Genomic DNA, 24,189 nt, shown 5'->3' with positions numbered 1-24,189 from the left:
GTAGGTTCTCCATTGCTTGAAGTCTTTAAATTCAATACTTTCTTTCTAAAAAGCTATGCTCTAGCTCAACAAGAAGTTCAGGGCTTACCAAAGAAATGACTGAATATAATGTTATGACCTGTGTTATGCAGGGGTTCCAATGAGACTGTAAGAATGTCCCCTTCTGCCTTTAAAATCTATGACTATATATTTAGAAATCCAGATCTAGATATCAGCCAGACTTACTCTTCCCAAAGGGCTATATATTCTTTTCTGAACCGCAGGAAATCCTTTTCCAAAGCTGGCCCAGATCCCTCTCTTACTTGTGAAGGTGTTTACATGACTACCAGCCAAATCAATACTTAAGATTATGAGCATTATTTTTAAAAAAGTCCTTACTATCCCCTGCTGTCTTTGGGCCTGGCTGACCATTAGCCATCTCCTGACATCTTTAGGAGTGGTGGTGGTGTGGCCACTTTCTTCCCATATTTCGCCTCTTTAGAGTGTATATTCCTGGAAGTCATACTGTCACGTTATCTTGAAGAGGTTTTATGGGAGTCTGTTTCCTCACTAAGCACTAACAGCATAGGAAAGGTCTTCTTCTGGTGGTTCCATGATTCTGCGGTCTTAGGATGTGACTTAAAACTACCTGACTGGTAGCTGGGAAACACAGATCCCACAACACAGGGCAAATCAGGGTTTTTGGATCAGAAAATTCAAAGGTAAGAGGGGTACAGCGACTGTTGAGGATTGCTGTGCTCTGAGGTTTCTGCTCTTTGCCTTTGTCAACTTTCACGAACACATTAGTTGGCCTTCATGCTAGCACTTTAAGCCATTACCTAAAGACAGTTTTGATATATGAAAGACATCATTTATGGTACCTTTTCACAGACCAGGAAGGCAGAACACTGAAGTGGAACACCCATCAATTTGTGTGGATTCCAAGTGACAGAATTGGCCCTAGGTGATAAACCAAACTATAATATAAGAAACATGCCAAGTGTTAAATGTAATAGGTATCAGTCTCCCCAAAGACCCCTGCACACACATATATAGCACTGTCCAGACATATTATGTGTGTCTACCTCTGCTGCTCAAAAGAGCTTACGTTCTTACAGGATAAGGGTAGGAAAAAGGTTCAGGGTAGGAAAAGTGAAGGAATTATTAATAAAAAGGAGAGGAGAGCTTTTAAGGAAAGATTTAGAGGAAGGAAGAGAAGCAGGGAGGAAAGGAAGGCTGTTCCTTGTGAAGAGAGCACTGTGATAAAGGAATGAAGCTCAGAGAGAGAAAAGGAAATTCAGGAGGAGGAAGGCAAAAAGAAATGGTGAGTGTATAAAGTAAAGGAGTAGATGAGATCAGAAATGGAGGTGATGGGGCAAGATTATTTAGAGATTTGTAGATGAGGCTTTGTGTTGTGTGCTAATGGAGGGATTCAAGGTATTTGGAGGTAACATGGCGAGAACAACAGAGAGGGGAGGGAGATGACTTACTCTGAATAAAAACACACAATGCATCACGCTTACCTTTCAATGCCATTAAGTTTAAAGGAATGTTTCCTAGACATCAGCAGCCCACCTCCCCATGCTGCCTGTAAGAAATGAGGTGTTAACATTATAAAATAAAAACAAGAGAAGAAAAAAGTTCTATCCTTTATAAGATAGTTACTAAAGTATTTTTCTTCTAAAAGATACAAACTGTTAAATAAACAACTCAGGCATTAAATATTACAAGAAATCCAATCTATAAAGGAAACAACAAACAGAGCAACACCCAGCCACACCACACAGACAATAAGGGAACAAAGTGCATATATTCAAGAAGATTTTTAGCTCATTTGTTGGCAGGTAACAGAGTATTGTAAAGTGCTGTGCCACAGATGTAGTTTTATATAGCATTCTGCAGATAATAAGTATAGATAAAAATAAGCCACTTTCATTGTGCCTTATTAAACAAATAGTCTATTGGCTTTAATGTGATTTCATGCACGAATAAGACAATCACAGCATTAATAAGGAAGAAGGGTGAATTCTGTCACACTGAAGTCAATTTGAACTGCTGGGTGGCAGTTGGGACCTGAGCACTACCTGTGGGCCCAAGTTCAAGGTCTGTGATCCATCACATTTAATTCATTGCATGCTCTTTTAAATGCCTTGACCAGCTTCTTTCTTTAGACTAGCAAACTGAAGCCATCAATTATCTTGACCCACAGTGCACAGTAACTCCAAGAAGAATTTATATGAAAATCCTCTTTATGTTTACCAAAGATTAGACTGCATGGGTAAGGTTAAATACACTGAAATGACTTCATTTATGTTTAACTTGGTTGTGGTGGCACAGCATTGTATCTACTGAAGAAGAAACACTTCAACATTCAACTTATTTTTAACCCAAAATTTCCAATAAAGGTTGTCTAAAATCAGGTCTAAATCAATATTTAGGCATCTAAATAGAACTGGTTTGATTTCAGGAAGTGCTAAGACCTCACAGCTCTGAACAATTTAAAAATCAGAAAATCAGGCCACCAATATAGAGATCTAAATATGCACTTAGATGTCAAACTAAAGTTAGGCAACCACTACTGAGAATTTTGGCTAAAATTTCACACATTTTACTTCAGAGTAAAAAAATAATATGACTAACTACTATTCATTCAACTGTATCAGAAAGAAGAATATGGCCTAGTGATTTAAATTCAGCTTATCGTGCCAGGAACTGTACTTATCCCAGTGACTCTGTACTACTAAGGTGGTATTATATGCAGAAGAAAGGATTAGTCATAAAAAGAATAATAATCATCAAAATGATAATTCATTGTATGCCAGAGAGGTGTATTATGGTATTTTGAGTTGCTCTGGTCTGACACAAAGAGAATGCATTTTGAAGTAGTATTTGTTGTATTATTCCAAGACTTGAATGAATGCCAACAAATGCTATTTACTTAATTTCCTTTCTAAACAAGCACACCCTTCACTGCAAGATGGTATCTTGTTCAAGTATGTCTATTCATCACAATCCATTCATACACATTAGTTGTATTGGAACCCTTCAAAGCAGACGCTCTTTTCTGTGGTAAAGAAACAAGTTCCAGACTTTAATCCTATAAAAGAATAATTGTGAGCAATATTTCTGAAAAGCATTACATCCACATGCATCCAGAGTCCATACTTCTCGCAGATGTCAGCAATGTTGTCAAGAGGATCAAAAGCTCCATACACTGTTGTACCAGCTGTGGCACTGACATACAGTGGGATATGGTCCTGAAAATAATACAAGATAATTCAGGCAATATTAGCTGAAGGGATAGCTCAGAGAATGTGTTCTTCTTTCATCTCATATCAGTTATCAGTAGCTATTTCTATAATTAATGTTGCAATACATTTCCATCATCACTCCTTTTCTTCACATTAACAACTTTCCCCAAATTCCCATTTGAGACTGAAATTTTCCATTTTTTGTTTCTGCCTGAATGTGGTGAATGTTATGGAAAGTTTGGTCAGTACCATAATAATGAAACCAGAGAAGATGTACCTTTAGGAAGAGATGGGAGCCACCTGACAAAAAAGGAGAATATCATCTCTGTTCACTGATTCACAAACCTAGTGAAAAGGGATTTGAACGAGGTTCAAAAGGAGCAGGTGACACAAGCCCACAGGTAAGTAAAAAAAAGTTACCTTAATAGAAGTCTAAATGTTGGAGGAAGGCGAGGGGCACAGAATGGAAAATCATAATAGACTCATAGGAACAAGAGGAAAGTCAGTGGGGGGATTTGCTCAACATGTCTATACTTGGATGCAAGGCATATGGGGAATAAACAGGAAGAACTGAAAGCATTAGTATATAAGATAAATTATGACTTAATTGGTGTCACAGAGACTTGATAGAATAAATATTATGACTGGAATATTGGTATGGGGGTACAGCTTGTTCAGGAAGAACAGGCAGGGCAAAAAGGGAGTAGGTGTTGCATACTACATCGAGATTATATATACTTGTTTTGAGATCCTGAAGAGGTAAAAAGCAGACCAGTTGAAAGCCTCCGGATAATATGTAAGGGGTAATGTCATGATAAGGATCTAGTATAGACCACCAAATCAATAAAAGGAGGTAGAGGATGCATTTCTAGAACATAAAAGAGAAATATCCAAAACACAAGACCTGGTAGTAATGGGGGACTTTAGCTACACAGACATCTTTTAGAAAAGTAATACAGCAAAACACAAAATTTCCAATACGTTCTTGGAATGTATTGGGAATAACTTCTTGTTTCAAAAAGTGGAACACTTAGCCAGGAGACAGCCATATTAAACCTGATTCTGACTAACAGGGAGGAATTGACAGCAATTCTGAAAGTGGAAGGCAATTTGAGTGAAAGTGACCATGAAATGATAGATTTCATGAGTCTAAGAAAAGGAAAGCGTGAGAGTAGAAGAATAAAGACAATGGACTTCAAGATATACAGACTTCAGCAGTCTCAGAGAACTGATAGATAAGGTCGATGGGAAGAAAATCAAAGGGAAAAAGGAGTTCAGAGGAGCTTTAAGTTTCTCAAGGAGATAATATCAAAGGCACAACTGCAAACTATCCCAGTTGCAAAGGAAAGATAGGAAAAATAGGAAGAGGCCAATACAGCTCCATCGAGAGCTCTCTGATGACCTGAGAGTCAAAAAGGAATCCTACAAAAAGTGAAAACAAATTGCTAAGGACGAGTGTAACACCGGCCGACCCCTGTTGTCAGTGGGTGAGATTGAACTTGGGACCTCTGGAGCTTAGTGCATGAGCCTCTACCACCTTAGCTAAAAACCAAGGGGGTGTTAGCTAAGGCTATAGAGCAGACTCACTTTCTCTAAGTCATCTTGGTGCCACTAAATGGGACACAATACCACACCCAGAAGGTGTGTGGGTTACACAAGCACAAAGGACTAGCCCAAGCATGTAGGGACAAAATCAGAAAGGCTAAGGCACAAAGTGAGGCACAAGGGACATACAAAGTAATAAGAAGAGGTTCTCTAAATTTATTAGGAGCAAGAGAAAGACAAAGGAAAATATAGGTCCTCTATACAGCAGGGAAGGAGAGCTAATAACTGATGACCTCTAGAAGGCTGAAGTGTTTAATAATTATTTTGCTTCAGTCTTCACTAAAATAGTTAATAGTGACCAGACATTCAATATAATTAATATTAACAATAATGGCGAAGGAAACCAAGCCAAAACAGGGAAATAATAGGTTCAAGAGTATTTAAATAACTTAGATGTATTCAAGTTGTCAGGACATGATGAAATTAATTCTACGGTACTTAGAAAACTACTTGGATCTTTGAGAACTCATTTGGTAAGGACAGGAAAAGGGCAGAAGAAGGGGGACCAGATAGCCATCTTCAAATATGTGAAAGGCTGTTACAAAGAAGACAGGGGCCAATTGTTCTCCATGTCCACTGAATGTAGGACAAGAAGTGATGGGCTTAATCTGAAGCAAGAAAGATTTAGGTTAGATATTAGGAAATGCTTTCTAACTTTAAGGTCAGTTAAGCACTGGAATAGGCTTCCAAGGAAGGTTGAGGAATTCCCATCGCTGGAGGTTTCTAAGAACAGGTTGGACAAACACCTGTCAGGGATAGTTTAGGTTTACTTGGGTCCACCTCAGTGCAGGGGACTGGATTTAATGACCATTCAAGGTTCCTTTCAGCCCTACATGTCCATGATACTATGACTCTCTACTTTTAATTGTAAGACAATTTTGTAACTTAAAAAAAGTCTTCTATGTAATCCAGGCAAATACTACAGTCCTCTCTCTGCCAAAACTCCCATTAATTTAAATAGATTGCATTTGGAGCTCTGAGTGTTAAATACTATTGAAAATGTGGTTCCTACTATTAACTTCCTTGGCAATGAGTGAGGATTGCTGGATTTAGCTCAATATTAATATCACAAGGTTATAAATAATAAACAAACCGACGAACCTGTCTCTTGACTTTGAGTATTTTTGCCTCCAAATCTGATGGAATCATCTTCCCTCTAGATGATTGTAGAATGTTGGGAGGGAGAAAAGCAAATTTAAGTTATTTATCCTGCTATTCTTGAGAATATGCAGTAAATCAAAGCCCGGTTGGGGGGAGCAGTCCTTCCTTGACATTTAACATACTATTCAGTTGACTCTGTCTGGTGATGTTTACTTATATTTTGTGGCAACATATTTTCAGCCTATATAAAACAGTGGCAAAAAGACAAGAAGCCTGATTTTCCACTACCCTGAATCTTTGTAAGGTGTGTGTAAAGTGGGTGTAAAGCCTTGCCAAATGAGAATGGTAGCATTTTAGACCTACTTTGCACAAGAATAAATGGCTGCATAAGGTGCACTCCCGATGGTCTAACTGGTGCATTTGTGATCTTTATCACATCTAAATAAAGAGACCATTAATGTGAACAAACTCATTGAAAATTAATATTTTGTTATGATACGGAGCCCTGGGGAAGAAAACTGACTATAGCAGTTTCTACCCACTTTTCACCATGTGTCTGATGGCAGGATTTGGCCCATAACATTTAGAAAATTTCAGTAATACTCATATTTGTATGTGAGCATAATACATGCTAATTTTAATCTGTTAATAATTTTTTCCTCCTCACATACTAGCCATATTTCTAATATCAGTGCTGCTAGTGTGTTATCCTCTTTGGTATCCATCTTATTACGGCATACTAATATACTGACCTTTTCTATCTGAATTGTTGCAAACTTTTCTCTTCCTATACTGCAAAATATTTCCTTTTACTCTTGCAGATTTTGCATTTCAAGTCTGCAGAAATTAAACAATTCTTTGTAATATTGTACTCCATGAAAGAATTAGAACCCATTTTCAAACTTGGGTACCCACTGTTAGGCTTTTAAATGCATACTTGTTATTATAGAGAATTCTTTCCTGGGAGTCTGGCTGGTGAGTCTTGCCCACATGCTCAGGGTTTAACTGATCGCCATATTTGAGGTAGGGAAGGAATTTTCCTCCAGGGCAGATTGGCAAAGGCCCTGGGGGTTTTTTGCTTTCCTGTGCAGCATGGGGCCCGGGTCACTTGATTTGAGGACTTCCATAGCTCAGACATAGGTTAGGGGTTTGTTACAAGAGTGGGTGGGTGAGATTCTGTGGCCTGCGTTGTGCAGTAAGTCAGATTAGACAATCTTAATGGTCTCTTCTGACCTTAAAGTCTATGAATCTATACTTATGTTCCTAAATACAAGTGGCCTGATATGCAGAGGTAATGAGTAGATCAGGTCAGGAAATAGGAAATTTTCCCTTACAAAATTGTGACCCACCTGGCAATGGAGTTACAAGAATAACCCTATCCTGGTATGTACATTCTGGTTCACCGAAGAATGTCACATGAGTTTTTACATAAAAGCTAGAGTCCCAACATTAATATTGTTGATTATGTAAAGAGTTATCTGAATTCTGTATCAAGACAGACTTGGCAAACAGGTTTTTTTCCAGACAAATGATATTTATTCACCTGCATCTCTGTCAGCAAGTAATTAAGCATTGTAAGCCAACACAATGGAATCCTCATTTTCATATGCAGTCAACAGGGTGGGGAATGTGAAATCATCAAACTACAAGAGAATAAGCTATAGGGGCAGAGTGTGTTTTCCTGGGTACAAACAAAGTACTTTGGAATATTAAGGAGAAGGCGAGGAAGACACCCCTTTATCCTGCACTTAGGAATTGATTGGTCAGTGCGATTACATTCATGACAATGGATCACAACCTGCCCTGGTTGAAATGCTGGAAAGGACATTTGGGCTAAGATGATCTTCTTTAGACAGGAGGCTAGCCAGTTAAGTTATGTTTAGTCTCTAGAAATCATGTTATGATTTTACGTGTAATCCTGTTGTTTCCATTATCCTCTCTCTTGAGGATATCCTAACCTCTTGAATCTTTGATAATAAAATGGTTGTTTTCACTACAAATCTATCTAAGTGCCATAGTTGAATCATTCAAGCAGAAGCGTACACTGTTCCTTGGGGGACTGCAGACCTGGTATTTCTATGAGTGTTCAGTGACAAAGGGGCTGACACTACAGTGGGATGCTTCAAAGTGGCTTTGAGCCTGGGGGTTACGTATTGTTAACCTGTAAGGGCCTCTTGACAAGAATGTATCTGATACAGAATTGCAGAAATGCCCTAAAACATGTCTTCATATAGTCCCAGAGCAAAAAATGGAAGAGAAACATAACCACAAACTCCTACATAGTCCCCGTCCCAAACACTTGCAAAAAGAAATTCAGCAGCCTTGCTCCCAAAGTAAACATATAAAATGAAAGCTATTCAGGTGAAGAGAAGATGGCTTTAGAAAGTGTAAGTTTAAAGGTAGACCAAATTGTGGTCTGGGCCAGGGATTCTCAAACTTCTTCTCTCTGAGGGGCCCCTCAACATACTATAAAAACTCCAGGGCCCAGTGGGGGCAGAAGGGTCTTGGGGCAGTGGCCTTTGGCATAGGCATTGTTTGACTTCTATTTTGTGGGGGTAGGGGCCAGTAGGGCTCAAGCCAACTCCACATGGCAAGGTCCAGGGAGGGAATGCCACCTCCACCCCATGACTCACCTCAGCAGGTCACCCAGCCTGTCTCGGTTGGGGGTGGAAGGGGTGCAACCAAAAATTATAACTTAGAGGTGAGGGGCTTAGCTCAAAAAGTTTAAAAATAGCTCAGGGTGCAGAGAGGGGGAGCTGGGGCTGTGTGCAGGCAGGGGAGTAGCTCAGGGTGCAGGAAGGGGGGTACCTGCGGCTTTGTGTGGACAGGGAGGTAGCTCAGGATGCAGGGAAGGGGGTAGCTGGGGCTGTGTGCAGGCAGGTGGTAGCTCAGGGTACAGGGAGAAGGTATTAGGATCTGTGTGCTGGGAGAACTCCCCTGTGATCCCTGTTCCCCTGCCAGCCCTGGAGCTAGGTCTCCCCATGCGGGGGGCTCTTACCAGCTTCCTCTGTGGGAGCAAAGGGGCGGGGAGCTGAGGAGCATCTTCAACCTGGGGCACCAGCAGGAGATGAGAGAACACTGCTGCTGCTGCTGCTGCTGCTGCTAATTGCTCCATGGCACCATCCACCTTCCACCTGCGATCTGGCCACAGGGCGGGGAGAGCAAATGGGGCGGTGAGGGAGCTTCCCCCAGGAGTGTCATGATCTTGTGCTACAGTTTGGGGGGGGGCAATGCCCTCCATGTCTCCAGCTCTGCCCATGGGCTCAGGGCTTCTGCCCCACAGGGAGCACCAGGGCCAATTTCCTTCCCTGCAAGGTTTTTGAGGTGGCTCAGGATGTCTTGCTCCTTACATAGAGTTAGCAGTAAAAGCTCAGTCTAACCCTATATGTGGGCCCCATGCTGAAATCTTTACTTAGAGACAGGTTCAGCCACCTTTACTCATGTTAAATGGTACGTTACTTGACAACTAGTCAAGTGGTATTACTATTGGAATAACGTTTGTAGAAAAAATGGTTACCCACCTTTTAGTAACTGTTGTTCTTCGAGATGTGTTGTTTATGTCCACTCAAAGTAGGTGTGCATGCGCCGCTTGCATGCCAGCCAGAAGATTTCCCCCTAGCAGCGTCCATAGGGTCGGCCCGGGCACCCCGTGGAATGGCGCCACCACGGTGTCCTATAAAGGGGCCCGTCGACCCTCCTCCCCTCAGTTCCTTCTTACCTGCACTCCGACAGAGAGGCAGGATGGTGGGTGTTGGAATGGACATGAACAAAACATCTCGAAGAACAACAGTTACTAAAAGGTGCGTAACCGTTTTTTCCTCTTTGAGTGGTTGTTCATGTCCATTCAAAGTAGGTGACTCACAAGCCTAACCTTAGGAGATGGGGTCAGAGATCACTGCTGACTGGAGTACTGCGTGACCGAAGGCTGCATCATCCCTAGCCTGGTGCGTGATGGCATAGTGAGACGAGAACGTGTGGATGGAGGACCACGTGGCTGCTCTACAAATCTCCTGAGTCGGAACCTGAGCCAGAAACACCGCAGAGGAGGCCTGTGCCCTAGTGGAGAGGGCCATGACCAGAGGGACAGGCGTCTTAGCTATACGGTAGCATTCCCAGATGCAAGTTGTGATCCACGAAGAGATTCGCTGAGAGGAGACCGGGAGCCCCTTCATCCTTTCTGCCACTGCGACGAAGAGCTGGGTTGAGCATCTGAATGGCTTAGTACGCTCTATGTAAAAGGCCAAGGCCCTGTGGACATCCAGGGAGTATAGCCTCCGCTCTTCGCTGGAGGCGCGTGGTTTTGGATAAAACATTGGGAGAAAGATATCTTGGCCCATGTGGAACTGTGAAACGACCTTGGGTAGGAAAGCCGGATAAGGTTTCAGTTGGACCTTGTCCTTGTAAAAGACTGTGTACGAGGGCTCAGATGTTAATGCTCAAAGCTCCGACACCCGTCAGGCCGAGGTTATCGCCACCAGGAAGGCGGTCCTGTACGACAGGTACAGCAGGGAGCACGAAGCCAGAGACTCGAACGGAGGCCCCGAGAGGATGGAGAGGACCAGATTCAGGTCCCAAGCAGGGATCGGCTGATGCACATGCGGGAAGAGCCTGTCCATACCCTTGAGGAAACTCCCAACGAGCGGTTTGCAAACACTGAGGTATCCCTCTCTCCTGGATGAAAGGCAGATATGGCAGACAAGTGAACGTGAATAGAGGAAAGGGAGAGGTCCAGTTGTTGTAGGTGAAGCAAATAGTCAAGGACAACGGGAATTGGAACCCCCAGCAGGTTGTGACCCCTCTGACTCGACCAGATGGAGAAGCACTTCCATTTAGCCAGGTAGTTGGCCCTAGTTTCCTGCTACCCAGCAGCACCTGCCTGACCTGCTGGGAACACTGCAATTCCACCGGGTTCAGCCATGGAGCATCCAGGCTGTGAGGTGAAGGGACTCGAGGTTCGGATGGTGGAGGTAGCCCTGGTCCTGCGTGATCAGGTCTGGGAGAAGGGGCAGCGTTAGGGGTGCCTGAACGGATATGTGCAGGAGTGACGTGTACCAATGCTGGCGTGGCCATGCCGGAGCTATCAGGATTACCCTGACGCAATCCCTGCGAATCTTTAAAAGCACCCTGTGTATCAAGGGGATCAGAGGGAAGGCATAGAGCAGGCCGTCCTCCCATGGCTGAAGAAAGGTGTCTGACAGAGACCCCCGACTGCGGCCCAAAAGGGAGCAAAACCGTCGGCACTTCCTTTTTTCCCTGGAGGCAAACAGGTCTAGCTGGGGAAAACCTCAAAGCTGGAAAATTGAGCACACAACGTCCCATCAGAGGGACCACTTGTGACCCTGGAACGAGTGGCTGAGGGTGTCCGCCAACCTGTTCTGCTCCCCCAGAAGACAGAATGCTGTCAGGTGGGTGGCATTGTGGACGCAGAAATCCCACAGTGCAAGGGCTTCCCTGCAGAGGGGAGAGGAGCGTGCACTCTCCTATTTGTTGAGATAAAAGACTGCAGCCATGTTGTCCGAAAGGACTGAAACACACCTGCCGGCCAGGTGGGACAGGAAGGTGAAACACGCCAGGCGGACCGCTCTCAACTCCCTGACATTGATATGCAACTCGAGGTTCTACGGTGACCACAAGCCCTGCATCCTGAGGCATCCCAGGTGTGCTCCCCAACATCGATCCGAGGCATCCGTCACCAAGGAGAGGGAGGGCTGTGGGGCAGCAAAGGGAACGCCCACGCAGACTTCCTGCAGGTTGAGCCACCACTGAAGCGAGCGCAGCACCAAGCGGGGAATGGACACCACTGAGTCCAGGGGGTCCCTGACCGGGCGATAAACTGTCGCCAACCAGGACTGCAGTGGGTGAAGCCGGAGTCTGGCGTGGGTCACCACATAGGTGCATGCAACCATGGGGCCCAACAGCCAGAGGCAAACTCACACCGCGGTGACTGGGGCGCGGTGCAGTCCGAGGATGAGCTCGGAAATTGCACGGCACCTGGACTCTGGCAGATACGCTTTGGCGTGTGTGTGGAATCCAGAACCGCTCCTATGAACTCTATGCGTTGCATTGGAGACAGAGTGGATTTGGCATCGTTAAAGAGGAGGCCCAGATCAAGAAAGGTCCACCTGATGAACAGCACCTGGGTCTCTACCTGCTCCATGGAGTGGCCCTTTATGAGCCAGTTATCCAGGTAGGGGAATACTTGGATGCCATGCCTGCGCAGGAAGGCCGCCACAACCGCCATGCACTTTGTGAAGACCAGGGGAGCAGCTGACAGGCCAAACGGGATCACCGTGAACTGCAGATGGACGCTGGACATGACGAACCTGAGGTACCGGGGGTGCCGTGGAATTTTGGGGATGTGGAAATCGGCGTCCTTTAAGTAGAGGGCAGCATACCAATCTCCTGGATCCAGGGAGGGGATGATCGAGGACAGGGAGACCATGCGGAACTTGACCTTCTGTACAAACTTGTTCAGCCGCCACAAGTCTAGGATGAGTCTCAAGTCCCTTTTTGCTTTTGGTATGAGGAAGTACCGGGAGTAGAAGCCTTTGCCCCTGAGCTCCCGCGGGACTTCCTCCACTGCCCCTGTCTCTGTGAGGGACTTCACATCTTGAACCAGAAGTTGCTCGTGAGAAGGCTCCCTGAAGAGGGACGGGGAGAGGGGTTAGTGGGGCGGGAGAGAGGAAAACTAGATAGAATATCCCCTCTCTACCATGCGGAGAACCCATTTGTCCGATGTAATTCTGGACCAGGCACGGTAGAAGTGGGACAGACGTGACCCAAAGGTAGGGGTGGGGGGATCCAGAGTCTCGATCGGTAAGTTGTCCTCGACTGTACCATCAAATAGGGGGTCTAGGCCCAGATGGTGGTCTCGATTGGCTAGACACTTGGCAGGAGGGGTGACGTTGATGACGCCTTCTGCCATTTCTACCCCGCCTGTGCCCCAGCTCCTGGCAAGCCTGTGGCTGGTATGGGTGAGGAGCCGCCTGCGGCCTAAATTGTCTGCGCTGGGTCGCCGGGGTATGCAAGACCAGCAAGTGAAGCGTGGCCCTCGAGTCCTTTAAACTATGGAGACGTTTGTCCGTTTTCTCTGAAAACAACATCTGCCCTTTGAAGGGGAGGTCTCGGATCGTCTGCTGGACCTCATAGGGCAGGCCCGAGACCTGGAGCCAGGTGCCCCGTCGCATGACCAAGCCCGTGGCCAGGGTGAGCGAGGCTGAGTCTGCTGCATCTAAGGCGGCCTGGAGGGAGGCTCAAGAGATCAGTTTGCCCTCCTCCACTAGGGCCGAAAATTCTGATCTCGAGTCCTGGGGAAGGAGCTCCGCGAACTTCAACATGGCCGAACACGTGTTGTGGCCATATCAGCTTACTATTGCCTGTTGATTGGCAATGCAGAATTGGAGTCCCTCCATGGAGTACACCTTCCTGCCAAAGAGCTCAAGTCTTTTTGCATCTCTGCTCTTTGATGTTGACCCCTGGAACCCTTGACGCTCCCGCTGGTTAGCTGCATCTACTACCAGTGAGTCTGAGGGAGGGTGGGTGTACAGGTGTTCGTGCCCTTTAGAGGGGACGAAGTAGCGCCGCTCCATTATCTTGGCAGTAGGGGCCAATGAGGCTGGTGTCTGCCATAGGGTGCGGGATGTATCCGCTATTGTCTTTATCAGCGGAAGGGCCACCCTGGATGGCCCTAAGGAGGCCAGAATGTCCACTACAGGGTCTGCGTCCACCTTGATCTCCTCCACTTGGATTGCGAGGCTTTGAGCTGCTCGCCTGAGCAATTGCTGGAGAATTCGCGTGTCCTCGAGGGCCGGAGCTCCAGCCGTGCCCGAGACCGCCTCGTCCGGGGAGGACGATGAAGAGATTACATGGAGCGGCCCTTCCTCTGGTGCATGCAGCCCCTCAGGGTCCTGCGGCACACAGTATTGAGGTTGCAGTGCCGGTTCTGTGTCCAAATGCGGCACCGTGCCGGTACCGGGGTTGCCAGCGAGCGACTTGGTGTATTATGCGGTGCCGAAGGATCCCAGACTAAAGCCGCTGCCAGTGCCGCTGCCTGGTTAGGGGGTGCTGAACTTGGTGAAGGCATACCCCTGCTCGGCGACGGTGCCGAAGGGAGGAGGCAGCTGCACCGGGGCCACCGATGTCGAGGACACCGAAGTCGATCGTGACCGAGGGCCAAACGCCTGGCCTACCGACTGATGGTAGGCCCAGGGAGTCCAAAATGGCCACTGCAAGGGTGGCTGCCATTGTTGCTGCCACTGTGGGTAACCCTGGTGGCTCGCTCCTGACATCGATCTCCTGCTCCACACCCACTGGAGTGATAGGAGCCCGCCTCTGAGTCTGAGGTCTCTGAGTATGAAGACCTGGGAGGAGCAGCGCGGGGGCCGAAGGTGAGCAGTGCTGAGGCGGCGAGGAGCCTCTTTTCTGGTCCAAGGCAGGCTTCGCAGCTCTGTGCGGGGAGGGAGGCGATAGTATGGCTGGCTTGCCTCTAGATTGTACTGGTGGGCGGACCACAGTAGACAACTCCCTACGAAGCGGGGAGGTCGGTGCCAGGAGACCCATCAGGTCTGATGCTGCCTCAAACGCCTCCAGCGTCGACGGGGGGCGTATGTCTCCGCTGAGGCCTGGAGAATTGGGCTGGTCCAGACCTGACTGCCCTCTCTGTGGTGCAGGAGTTGACGGAACCTTGGGAGGCTGTAGCCCAGCCTGTCCACTTAGCCCCACTGGAGGAGTCGGCCTCAGGTCCTGGTGGGGAGAACAATCCCTCACCAGCTTCTTTCTCTTGGCGGACACCAGTGAAGGTGAGCGGTGCCGCACTGAGGCAGACTTCCTATGACCCCCGACTCCACCCGGTGCCGGGTCTTGGACAACTTGGGCTGGGCCCTAAGACCTGATGCCAGTGCCGGGGCACTCCGCACCGAGGACGACGTCCTGGGGTCCGCCTCAGCCGGCTCTGGGTCTGAGGGTGGTCGCAGGGCCTCCTCCATCAGGAGGACTCTAGGTCTTTGAGCCCTGTCCTTAAGAGTTTGTGGGCGGAAGCCTCTACAGATAGAGCACTGGTCCTTTTGGTGGCTCTCTCTGAGGCACCTCAAGCACGCAGAGTGCGGGTCACTCTTAGGCATGAATTTCTCACAGTCCTTGCAGGGTTTGAACCCGGGGGACCCGGGCATGCCCCAGCAGGAGACGAAGACTAGGGGGGGACCCCCCAACTACGAAAACTATATACAAAGATCTATCTAACTAACTATCTATATAACTGAATACACAAACTAAACGGTACGGATAGGACACTGCCAGATTGCTATGCAAGAGAAGTTCCAGCTAGCCGTCACCGGCGGTAAGAAGAAACTGAGGGGGTGGAGGGTCGGCGGGCCCCTTTATAGGGCGCCGTGGTGGCACCACTCCAGGAAGCGCCCGGGCAGACCCTACGGACGCTGCTAAGGGAAAATCTTCCGGCTGGTATGCACGCGGCATGCGCACACATACTTTGAATGCACATGAACAACCACTCGAAGAAGAACTGGCCCTATAGTTTTACTCCATCCTTACTCAGGCGCAACTCCCACTGACTTCAGGAGAGTTTTGTCTAAATAGGGGCTGAGTAAATACTGAATAAGGACTTAAAAATTTGACTCTGTATTCATAAGTGACCCATTGTTTTGCATTTAATCAATTCTGCTTTAGCTGTAGCTCAAGATCATTTTATAAAGTACAATTCACCTTAAGAAATAGACACAAGACCAAGTGGCACAAGAGAAGGTTAAATTCAGAAAAAAAAATTACTGAAAGACATTAAGGGGCTTACCTTTCATCACACTTTACTGCAATTACATTATCTGTCCCAATTCCAAGGACCGCTGCAGCTTTCTTTACTGAATAATGGCTCTTAAAACATAAAAAAGAAAAAGTTTATAAGGGAGTTTTGTTAGATACATGTGTGTATACAAAGTACATACCATATATGGATGGCACCATTATTTTTTCTGCCCTAGAGAAATATTAAGTATGTTATGGCTTAGCTGTTGTGATGACACATAAGAGTATAATAATGGGCATGTTGAAATCTGCCAAGAGTCCATCAAATCCTGCCTAACAATGGTCAAAACCAGTTGTTTCAGAAAGAGGCTTACTCCTCCCATAATGCTCCTAATTGTGCAATACGGTGCTAAGATGTATAGGGAGTTTACTTCCTGATCCCATGTGGAGATAATTCTTTGCCCTGATGATTGATAGTCTGCACATTTTTATATCCTAGCCAGTGTCATTAGACTAAGCAACTATTCTTGGTAAGACAAAGAAAGCAAAAAACTTTAGGAATGTGTACAATATGCTTGAGGTTATTTATTAGATTTATGGCAATTATGTTAATCAGTAGGAGATTCATGTGCTTATGTGATCATTGATTATTTAAGTTATGGGTTGCGTGGTAAATATACTTAATTACAGGGTAAATAGTGGGTTATTTTTGCACTATTTTGCAGCCTGACCTCAATTTTACTATTACAAAGGAACAACAAATCTGCACCAACATGCAATTACAATGATAAATAGCATTTGGAAGTTCACATGTCCCATTTTTTGCATAATATTTCTGCATTATTAAATAAAGGTTTAAAAATAATCTAGACTGTCCTCTGTTAACATCCATGTAACAGATTATTTTTATGAGAAAAATAAATGAGATTTTAAAAAAGACTGAAAACTCTACTGATTTCACTCTGTACCTCCACATTAGCAGAGTGAACAACTTTTGCAACTGTGGAACACTCCACCGTGAAATAACACAAAGCCACACCTGAGTAACCAACATCAATGTTCTGCTTTTACTTTATGCCTCAGTTCCATAAGCAATCGTATAAATATTAATTTAGTTGAAGTTTCATACTTTGCATGTGCAATGACAATATTCAAACTCTTATTTTTAAATTGTATGTATGCATATTTGTCTGCAGACTAATCAGGGAAGTGTAGGCACCTGAGGCCTGATTCACTGAGGTTCATGGAAACACTTCCATTGACATCAATCACATCAATCATCAGACCCCTAGAAAGTTTCACTGAGTTATATGCATGGGGCGGGGGTGGGGGATTCCAAGGGCCAGACTGTGACTTGTATAATGCACCTGCAAATAGAGTAGGAAGGAGTGAACTTCTTCCAGATACCGCCTGGGTGTGAAATCTGAACCTTGTGTATACACACAGCAGTGAATGGGTGCTGTTTGTCCAGTTACTTGCCCATCCTCACACCAAAAGCAGTGGATTGGAATAGGTAAGGCCGTGGCTCCATGACCCCAAAGCGCTAGTGCAGGGAGTGTGATAACTTACTGCTGGTGCAGGTCAGCAGGAAATTACTATCCGTTCCTCTAAAGCTAGAGGATAACAGCGGAGGAACTGTGACTCAGAGAGACATTTCTGAGTCACTATGGCTATGTCCACTTTGCAATTAGATGCCCCCAGCTGGCCCATACCAAATGACAAGGGCTTGAAGGGCTTTTTAATTGCAGTGTAGATATTTGGGCTCTGGCTGCAGCTCGAACCCCGAGGCTCTCCCACCACACATGAGCCAACTGAGGGGGAGGGGCTAATTTCTGTGTAGACATACCCAGTGATTTCCAGTCCTGGTGCAGCTCACACCATACCACTTAGTCAGGGCTATGCCTAAAGTCACAAGAGTGGATTTTCAAAAGAGCCTGTGTGACTTAGAACATAAAATCAAGCACTAGTGACATGCAATGGGACAGGTGCTCCTAAATCATGTAGACACTTTTGAAAATCTCACTCAAACTTTCTCCAGAAGTATTTCATTTCATTTTCAGCTCATTTATTTCAGTAGTCTGATTTTCAAGGTTCAGTACTGAATCTAGCAGAGACAAGCTATTTACTATAATTTTGTACTTACATGTTCAGAAACAAACAGTGCAATGTGTGGAAGTGCTGCCATGCCTTTGGTTTTAATCTCAGGAAACCGCTTATAACGAGCCACTAGAACACTGTAGAGGTTTGATATGGTCCCACCTAACAGCATGGAAGGGAAACAAATACTTCTGTTTTGGTTTGAATAGCTTATTCCTACTGGGAATTTAAATTTTACATCATTGCATCAGAGGGCCAGATTCTCAACTGTTATAAATTAGCATACTTCCGTTGGCTTAATTTTGATTCCTTAATGACCCAACAATTTGCAATTCACCATCTGACTGCCCATTTTGACTGCAGGATATATGTACAGATTACCAGTCAAATCTTGGCCACAAAATTTTCTCCCCATCATTTAATCCCTTGTGCACTTCTCCAGGCTTCCACAGATTTGATAAGATTTGCCATTGGGAGTCCTAGTTTGATGGACCTCTTAAGGTTTGTGCTTGTCAGGCAAATTTGATTGCAAGTCTCCTTTCCTTTCTCCAACCCACCATGTCCCAGTCCCTAACAGAAACAGAGAGAATTAAGGAGCTTGATTCAAAATTATCAAATTCTGATTTCTGAGAGGTTCATTTCTTTCTTTATTCTTATTGTATCATTGTACCAGAAGGTGCTTTCTGAGAATTAGCTTGATGTAAAATTGAATTCTGAGAAGCTTTGTGGATTTTTATTCTTTTCATTGCAGTAACTTTTCTTTATCCTGTCATTTTTTATTTACATGATTGCTATTAACAATATTTTGAAATTATAAATGATGTTTTAAATAATTTAACCATATTATTTCAAACTGCAAAAAAGTTCAATTCAAGTTTGCTTTTAGATTAAAAGGAAGGTTCAAATTGCTGCCTATTTTATTTTACTTAAGCTACTTTGCTCATCCGTAAAACAAACCTAATGCAGTTTTCATACAGAGCCTGATCCCAAAGTGAGTGAACTTAATGGAAAGATTCTCACTGATTTGCTTGGGCTTCAGATCAGGCAAATAGCAAAGGTAATTTCCTGTCTACTTACCAGGAGAAAATATACCATCTGCTTCCATTTCTCCCCATCCAACCATTTCATGCATTTTCTTGAGAAGGATCTCCTCCATGACAACGAACACTGGAGCTATTTCATATGTAAACCTAAAATATGTTTTAAAAAAATAGCAACAGGCTGTTTTCAGAAATGCATTTCTATTACACAAAAGAGGCACAAAAGGAATTAAGACAACTTGATTTAGGAATGATATAAGGGATGAGATAAGACTAGCGACCTCCTTTCCTTTTTTCTTACCCATTACCTTCTCCTTTCTCATCCCATATAATATCCATTATCTGACTATACATTAAGAATGTGAAAATGTTACTGTAGATACCTGAGGTGGTGAAAGTAGACTCTTTAATTGTGCCCACTGAATCTAGAAATGGTGTTCTAGATTCTGTCTCATTTACATCTGTGTAACTATTGACTTCACTGGATTTATGTGTTGTTTGCACTGGGATGGCCCAAAAAACACAGCTCAGCTGATTAAAATAGTCCAACATTTCAGGGTCATTCCTCAAGTGAAGTTTGCTTGAAATTATAACATGAGACAATGTTACACTGTCTGTTTATTGCTACAGCACATCTCAGGTGTGCTTTCTAATGTGATGTCCTGGGCACTGAGTGAGGCAAAGCATTTAGAAGATTCCCACAGAACCATGTATAGATGTAGAGCCAAATCATGGCCCTATTAGATACTGGGGAGCTACTGAGGTGGAGAGCTAAAGGAAGGTATTTGTAGATGAAGTTGGAGAAGGCTCTCAAACCAAAGTGACCCGAATGCGTGCAGACAGACAAGAAGCCAGTGTTACAAGAGTAGACAAAGGACTAGAGAGAGACACAAAGTTCGCTTATTACACACATACTCTTACCCTAATTCACAATATTTACATGACTCCAAACCAATTTAAAAGAACTTTTCAGTCACTCATATGAGCATTTATGTGGACTCTTAAAAATACAAAGGAAAGGAGGAAGAGCTAAAATTGACTAAATTTAGGAGTGATGCAGTGATTTTTACCTGTAAAAACTGAATTACCTACCAAGCTAAAAAAAACCCAAACACTGTACTGTTTGCTGACTGACATATTAGTCATTGGCTTTGTGTGGCTAATGCTGCTCTGTAATACAAAGGGAAAGATATGAATGTTTACTAGGCACTTAGTGAATGAAGGTAACTATATCAGAACATGACATTATGACTGTATCGTAGCATACAGCTTGAAGGTGTAGCTATTTCCTGTTCTCTCTTTGACTGAAACTACTTATAATTGTGCTGCTCTCCAGACACATATTTTTATGTTCTATTTTTTCTTAGAATTGTATTTAGTTAAAAAACATGGTTATAGCTAATCTGGTGGTGTACCTACACTATTCACTACAGACCTATTAGACCTCCAGTTAAAACAGAAACAATTTTGATTGAGCAAAAAAAACTATACCAAAAAACTCTTAAATTTATTTCAAAATGTCCAAGTGAAAGACTATAATCTGCTATAACCAGCCTGGATAATTTTACCAAACTACTCACAGCTGTCTATTCAGTTTCCATATTGATAAACACCCCAGCTTTTTTGTAATAGAAAAAAAAACCAGGAATTTACTTTGGTTGAAAGAAATCTGGGGCTTACATTTTCCAAAAAAACCCACAAATAAAACTGAACCTGCAGCCAGAGTTCAGCATGCCTATTTTTAACATGTGCAATGCTCCATGCATGAACAAGTTTGATTGAAGTACAAAAATTTAGGCTAATAAATGCAAACTACATTTGCATGCTAGACTGTCAAAGTGACAAGCCAGTTAATAATACATTAGTGCTTGTCTAGGCCCTGATCCAGCAAAACACTTGAGCACATATTTAACCACATACTTAGTACCCTTCCTGTTGAGCTACTCATATAGGTAACATTAAGGAAAGGTGTTTACTGGATTGTGTCCATAGTGTTTTTCCTAAGTAGATCTGAAAGTAGTTTCCAAAGACGGGTAAGCATTATCATCCCCATTTTTAGACTATCAGATACATAAATTCTACTGTATGTGTATTAATATATCTGTAAGCTGCAAAGGGTTAAGATGTTACTGTACACTGACATTCTGCATACTTTCTCCAGCTAATCTTTCCTATGGGGTTATACAATGCATGTTTTTCTGAAATGTCTCCAAAAAAATGTGTTCCAATGTTCTTGTGGATAGTAAAAATCTGCTAGGACATTTTAATTGGGAAATAGGGACAGAAATACAGTGTGGCTGAAAGCTGCTTAGGTGCAGCATTGTTCATCTCTGTGAACACTAGTTTCTGGTCCAGTGTCTTTAATTATGTTGTCCTTTCAGAAAAGAAAAGTTTTATTATTTTCCCACATTACATTATAAACCACAATGAGCTGCATCCCATAGAATGTATGACTGGAAATTATGGATGTAAGATACTTGGTTTTAGGTACATAGAAGGTACATTGGCTAACTGTACTACCTCCATTCTTCCTTTCTAACCTCCCTACAGTCAGTCTCTATGAGGTGCTCCCCCCTTTGGCTTTGTGATGTCTTTTCAGTAAATACATGCACTTCATGGCTTAAACCTAGCACTTTTTAACTTCTCCTGCCTACCAAGACCACACAGTCTACTCCACATATTCTCCACAGACAATGCATCCTCAATAATCCCTTCAAGGTCTCTGCTTTCACCTCCCATTCTCAAAAATTGTCCACTAGGTCCCAGAGCTGAACAAAACTTTTTTGTAAAAATTTTTTTTTTTAACAGGAAAATGATTATTCAAACTACATAAATTTTCATTTTGGTCCAATTTTTTGTAAAAAGAAATAGAAACTGATTTTTTTATATGCTGAAAACTGGTGTTTTTTAAAACCAAAATAGTTTAACAGATTTTTATTTGAGGGAAATGATTTTTTGTTGAAAAAAACTAAACTTCCTCCATCCACACAAAATTTGTGGGGGCAGGGGATAGAATTTTTCAAAATTCATTGTGGAAAATATATATTTCAGTTAACTCCATTAGATCCTTTATCCGTTCCAGGAAGCGTCCAGTTCTCAAATTCACTTTCTTAGCCAAGTCTCTCTCTCTCTCTCTTTCTGCCTTTCTTTATCTCAAACACCCGCCCTTAATCATTTACACTCCTTGGAGAGTAACATACAAAATTCTTACTAAGATTATTAAATGCTATCAACAAAAATAAAACAAATTAGAGTTTTAAAAGTTCAGTATAATTGTTACAAAGTCTTATTTTACTGGAAAACATGTGGCCAAATCTCCAAGATGAAAGCCTTGAAAGTATATGGATCAAATGTTCCAAAAACCGCTTCTTAGTTTGCAGCTGCAACTTGATGCACTAAAAGTTTTGTCCATGCAGTTTTTTCACTCCCAACATTTAGCATGCTCAATCCTTGTTTTGCATTTATAAATCAGAGAGTTGAGCATCTAATTACCCATTATGAATGTGCCAATTTAAGGTTTTGTGTTCACTAAGATGTCTTGGGTATATCAAAAGTATTTGAGGGTGGAGAATTGCACATGCCAATCCAGAAATCTAGTTTGAGGTTCCTTGAAAATATGGCAGCATGTGCCAAAATGTTCATTTTGGCCATTCAGTCCTACAAGTTTCACAAACAAAGGAAGATTTTGCTGTGTTATGGTTATGATGAACATTTTGTATATACTTAATTTCTTTGTGTTTTATTTCAGAAATTCTTCTAGTGAGAATGACAGCTCTGAAATTTTGTTATATTTTATGTTTAATTATAATAGAATCAATCAGCTTTAAGTTGTGTTTGGGATTTCCTGGGAACCCCTCTGATAGAGGCTATGGCAGTGAATCAGTTCATCCTTTGGTTGACCTAGCCATGTTCTCTTCTCAGCAGTCATTTTCAGGTTATATTGGTCAGCTATGAACTCTCTAGTGGAGCAGGGGATGTGTGCAGTCTGTGTCCTGCAGTCCCTGTCCAGGAATTTTCCAACATCAGGGGCCTTGGTCATGTGGATGTAACTTGGGACTGAATCTAGTCCTGTAACATTAACAGAGATGTTAGTGATTTTGAGTTTCCATTGTTCGGTGCTGATGTGTTTTGCAAGCGAATCCCTCTACTCAGTACATCTGTGTACATTTTGCCCAAAAATAAGCCTGGATCATTATTAGCTGCTCTTAAGTTAAAATAATTGGCTGATAGTTTTAAGACTGCTGTCTGGAGTATGTTTTGCTTGAAAACAACCAGTGAGTTTACATCCAGTGCAGGCTCCTTAACAGCCATTGTCACTTTGCTGTACAACATGGTTTATCTACCTCAGTTGTCTGTGGTGCACAGATTCCTGCTACCTAGCCAACACTATTTATGCAAGTGTTCACACATTTGTTTAAAAGATGGGAAGTCTGAGCTTGCTTGTTTTCAAATAGGTACTTTGCATTCCAGAAAAGTAGAAAAAAGTGGCTGGCTTTTGTTAGTATTTAACTTGTAAGGAAAGACTGGGATTTAGAGTACATACATGTTTGTATTTGCAGTAGCTGACAGCCATTCGCCAGCTAGTCCAACAATGTCAAGGCCACTGGAGAGTTGGTTGAAATAGCGAGGATGTCCTAAAATGAAACAAAAATAAACCAGAATCTGTGTAAGAGATAGAAATACGTTGTTCTTTAGCTCAGTCCCCAGTTAACTTGTGTTGATAAGGACAGTGAAATCAGTATGGAGAATAAGAAAGCGTTGCTTTAGGTTAACATTGAGGAAAGAAGCCTTCCTTAAAAAGAGGTATGAAGTGGGGGGAGGGATAGTTCAGTGGTTTGAGCATTTGCCTCCTAAAGCCAGGGTTGTAAGCTCAATCGTTGAGCAGACCATTTAGGGAACAGAGGTAAAAATCTGCCTGGGGATTGGTCCTGCTTTGAGCAGGAGGTTGGACTAGATGATCTCTTGAGGTCCCTTCCAACCCTGATATTCTACATAAAGCCTAGGACATTCAAGTCTTTATTGAGCAAATTAAATAAACTACATTTTCCAATTAAGTAGCTTACTTTCTACTAACACCAGAATTCAAATCATTCAAGACAACTGGTCCCTTATATTGGAATGTGGGTAATATTTTCAAAAGTGTTTAGGTCAATAAGATTTGTGATTTAGAGCATTTTTCCATTTGTGATCAAAACCCTTGTACTATTCTGAACCAACTGTCTCTAAATCTAAGGATATTTTTGAACCCAATGTGCTATCCCTTAAACCTGTGTACATGCCAAGTCAATTCACATCTAAAAAGATGTTAAAAATAAATCTACACAGTTGGAAAAATTGTCTAAATATTTTAGAAACCTCCCTAG

At 43.3% G+C, this 24,189-nt stretch overlaps 1 protein-coding gene across 3 annotated transcripts in view; it reads right to left on the bottom strand.

Moving 5' to 3' along the window:
• LOC127044827 (glutamate decarboxylase 1-like) overlaps positions 1–24,189 on the bottom strand; it is a 75,175-nt gene that overhangs the window by 15,968 nt on the left and 35,018 nt on the right. For all 3 annotated transcript variants that reach the window (XM_050940040.1, XM_050940041.1, XM_050940042.1), the window contains 8 exons: positions 23,370–23,460; positions 18,864–18,976; positions 17,833–17,948; positions 15,739–15,818; positions 5,937–5,991; positions 3,120–3,236; positions 1,503–1,567; positions 861–939 (listed from right to left, as the gene is read on the bottom strand). In XM_050940040.1, coding sequence (XP_050795997.1) covers positions 861–939; positions 1,503–1,567; positions 3,120–3,236; positions 5,937–5,991; positions 15,739–15,818; positions 17,833–17,948; positions 18,864–18,976; positions 23,370–23,460 — 716 coding nt within the window. The remainder of the gene's footprint in view (positions 1–860; positions 940–1,502; positions 1,568–3,119; positions 3,237–5,936; positions 5,992–15,738; positions 15,819–17,832; positions 17,949–18,863; positions 18,977–23,369; positions 23,461–24,189) is intronic.

This window comes from Gopherus flavomarginatus, chromosome 2, assembly GCF_025201925.1.
Source record: "Gopherus flavomarginatus isolate rGopFla2 chromosome 2, rGopFla2.mat.asm, whole genome shotgun sequence".
In the NCBI taxonomy this organism is placed as follows: Eukaryota; Metazoa; Chordata; order Testudines; family Testudinidae; genus Gopherus; species Gopherus flavomarginatus.
The sequence above is the reverse complement of the archived record's forward strand: the minus strand, read 5'-3'. Positions and strand labels throughout refer to the sequence as shown.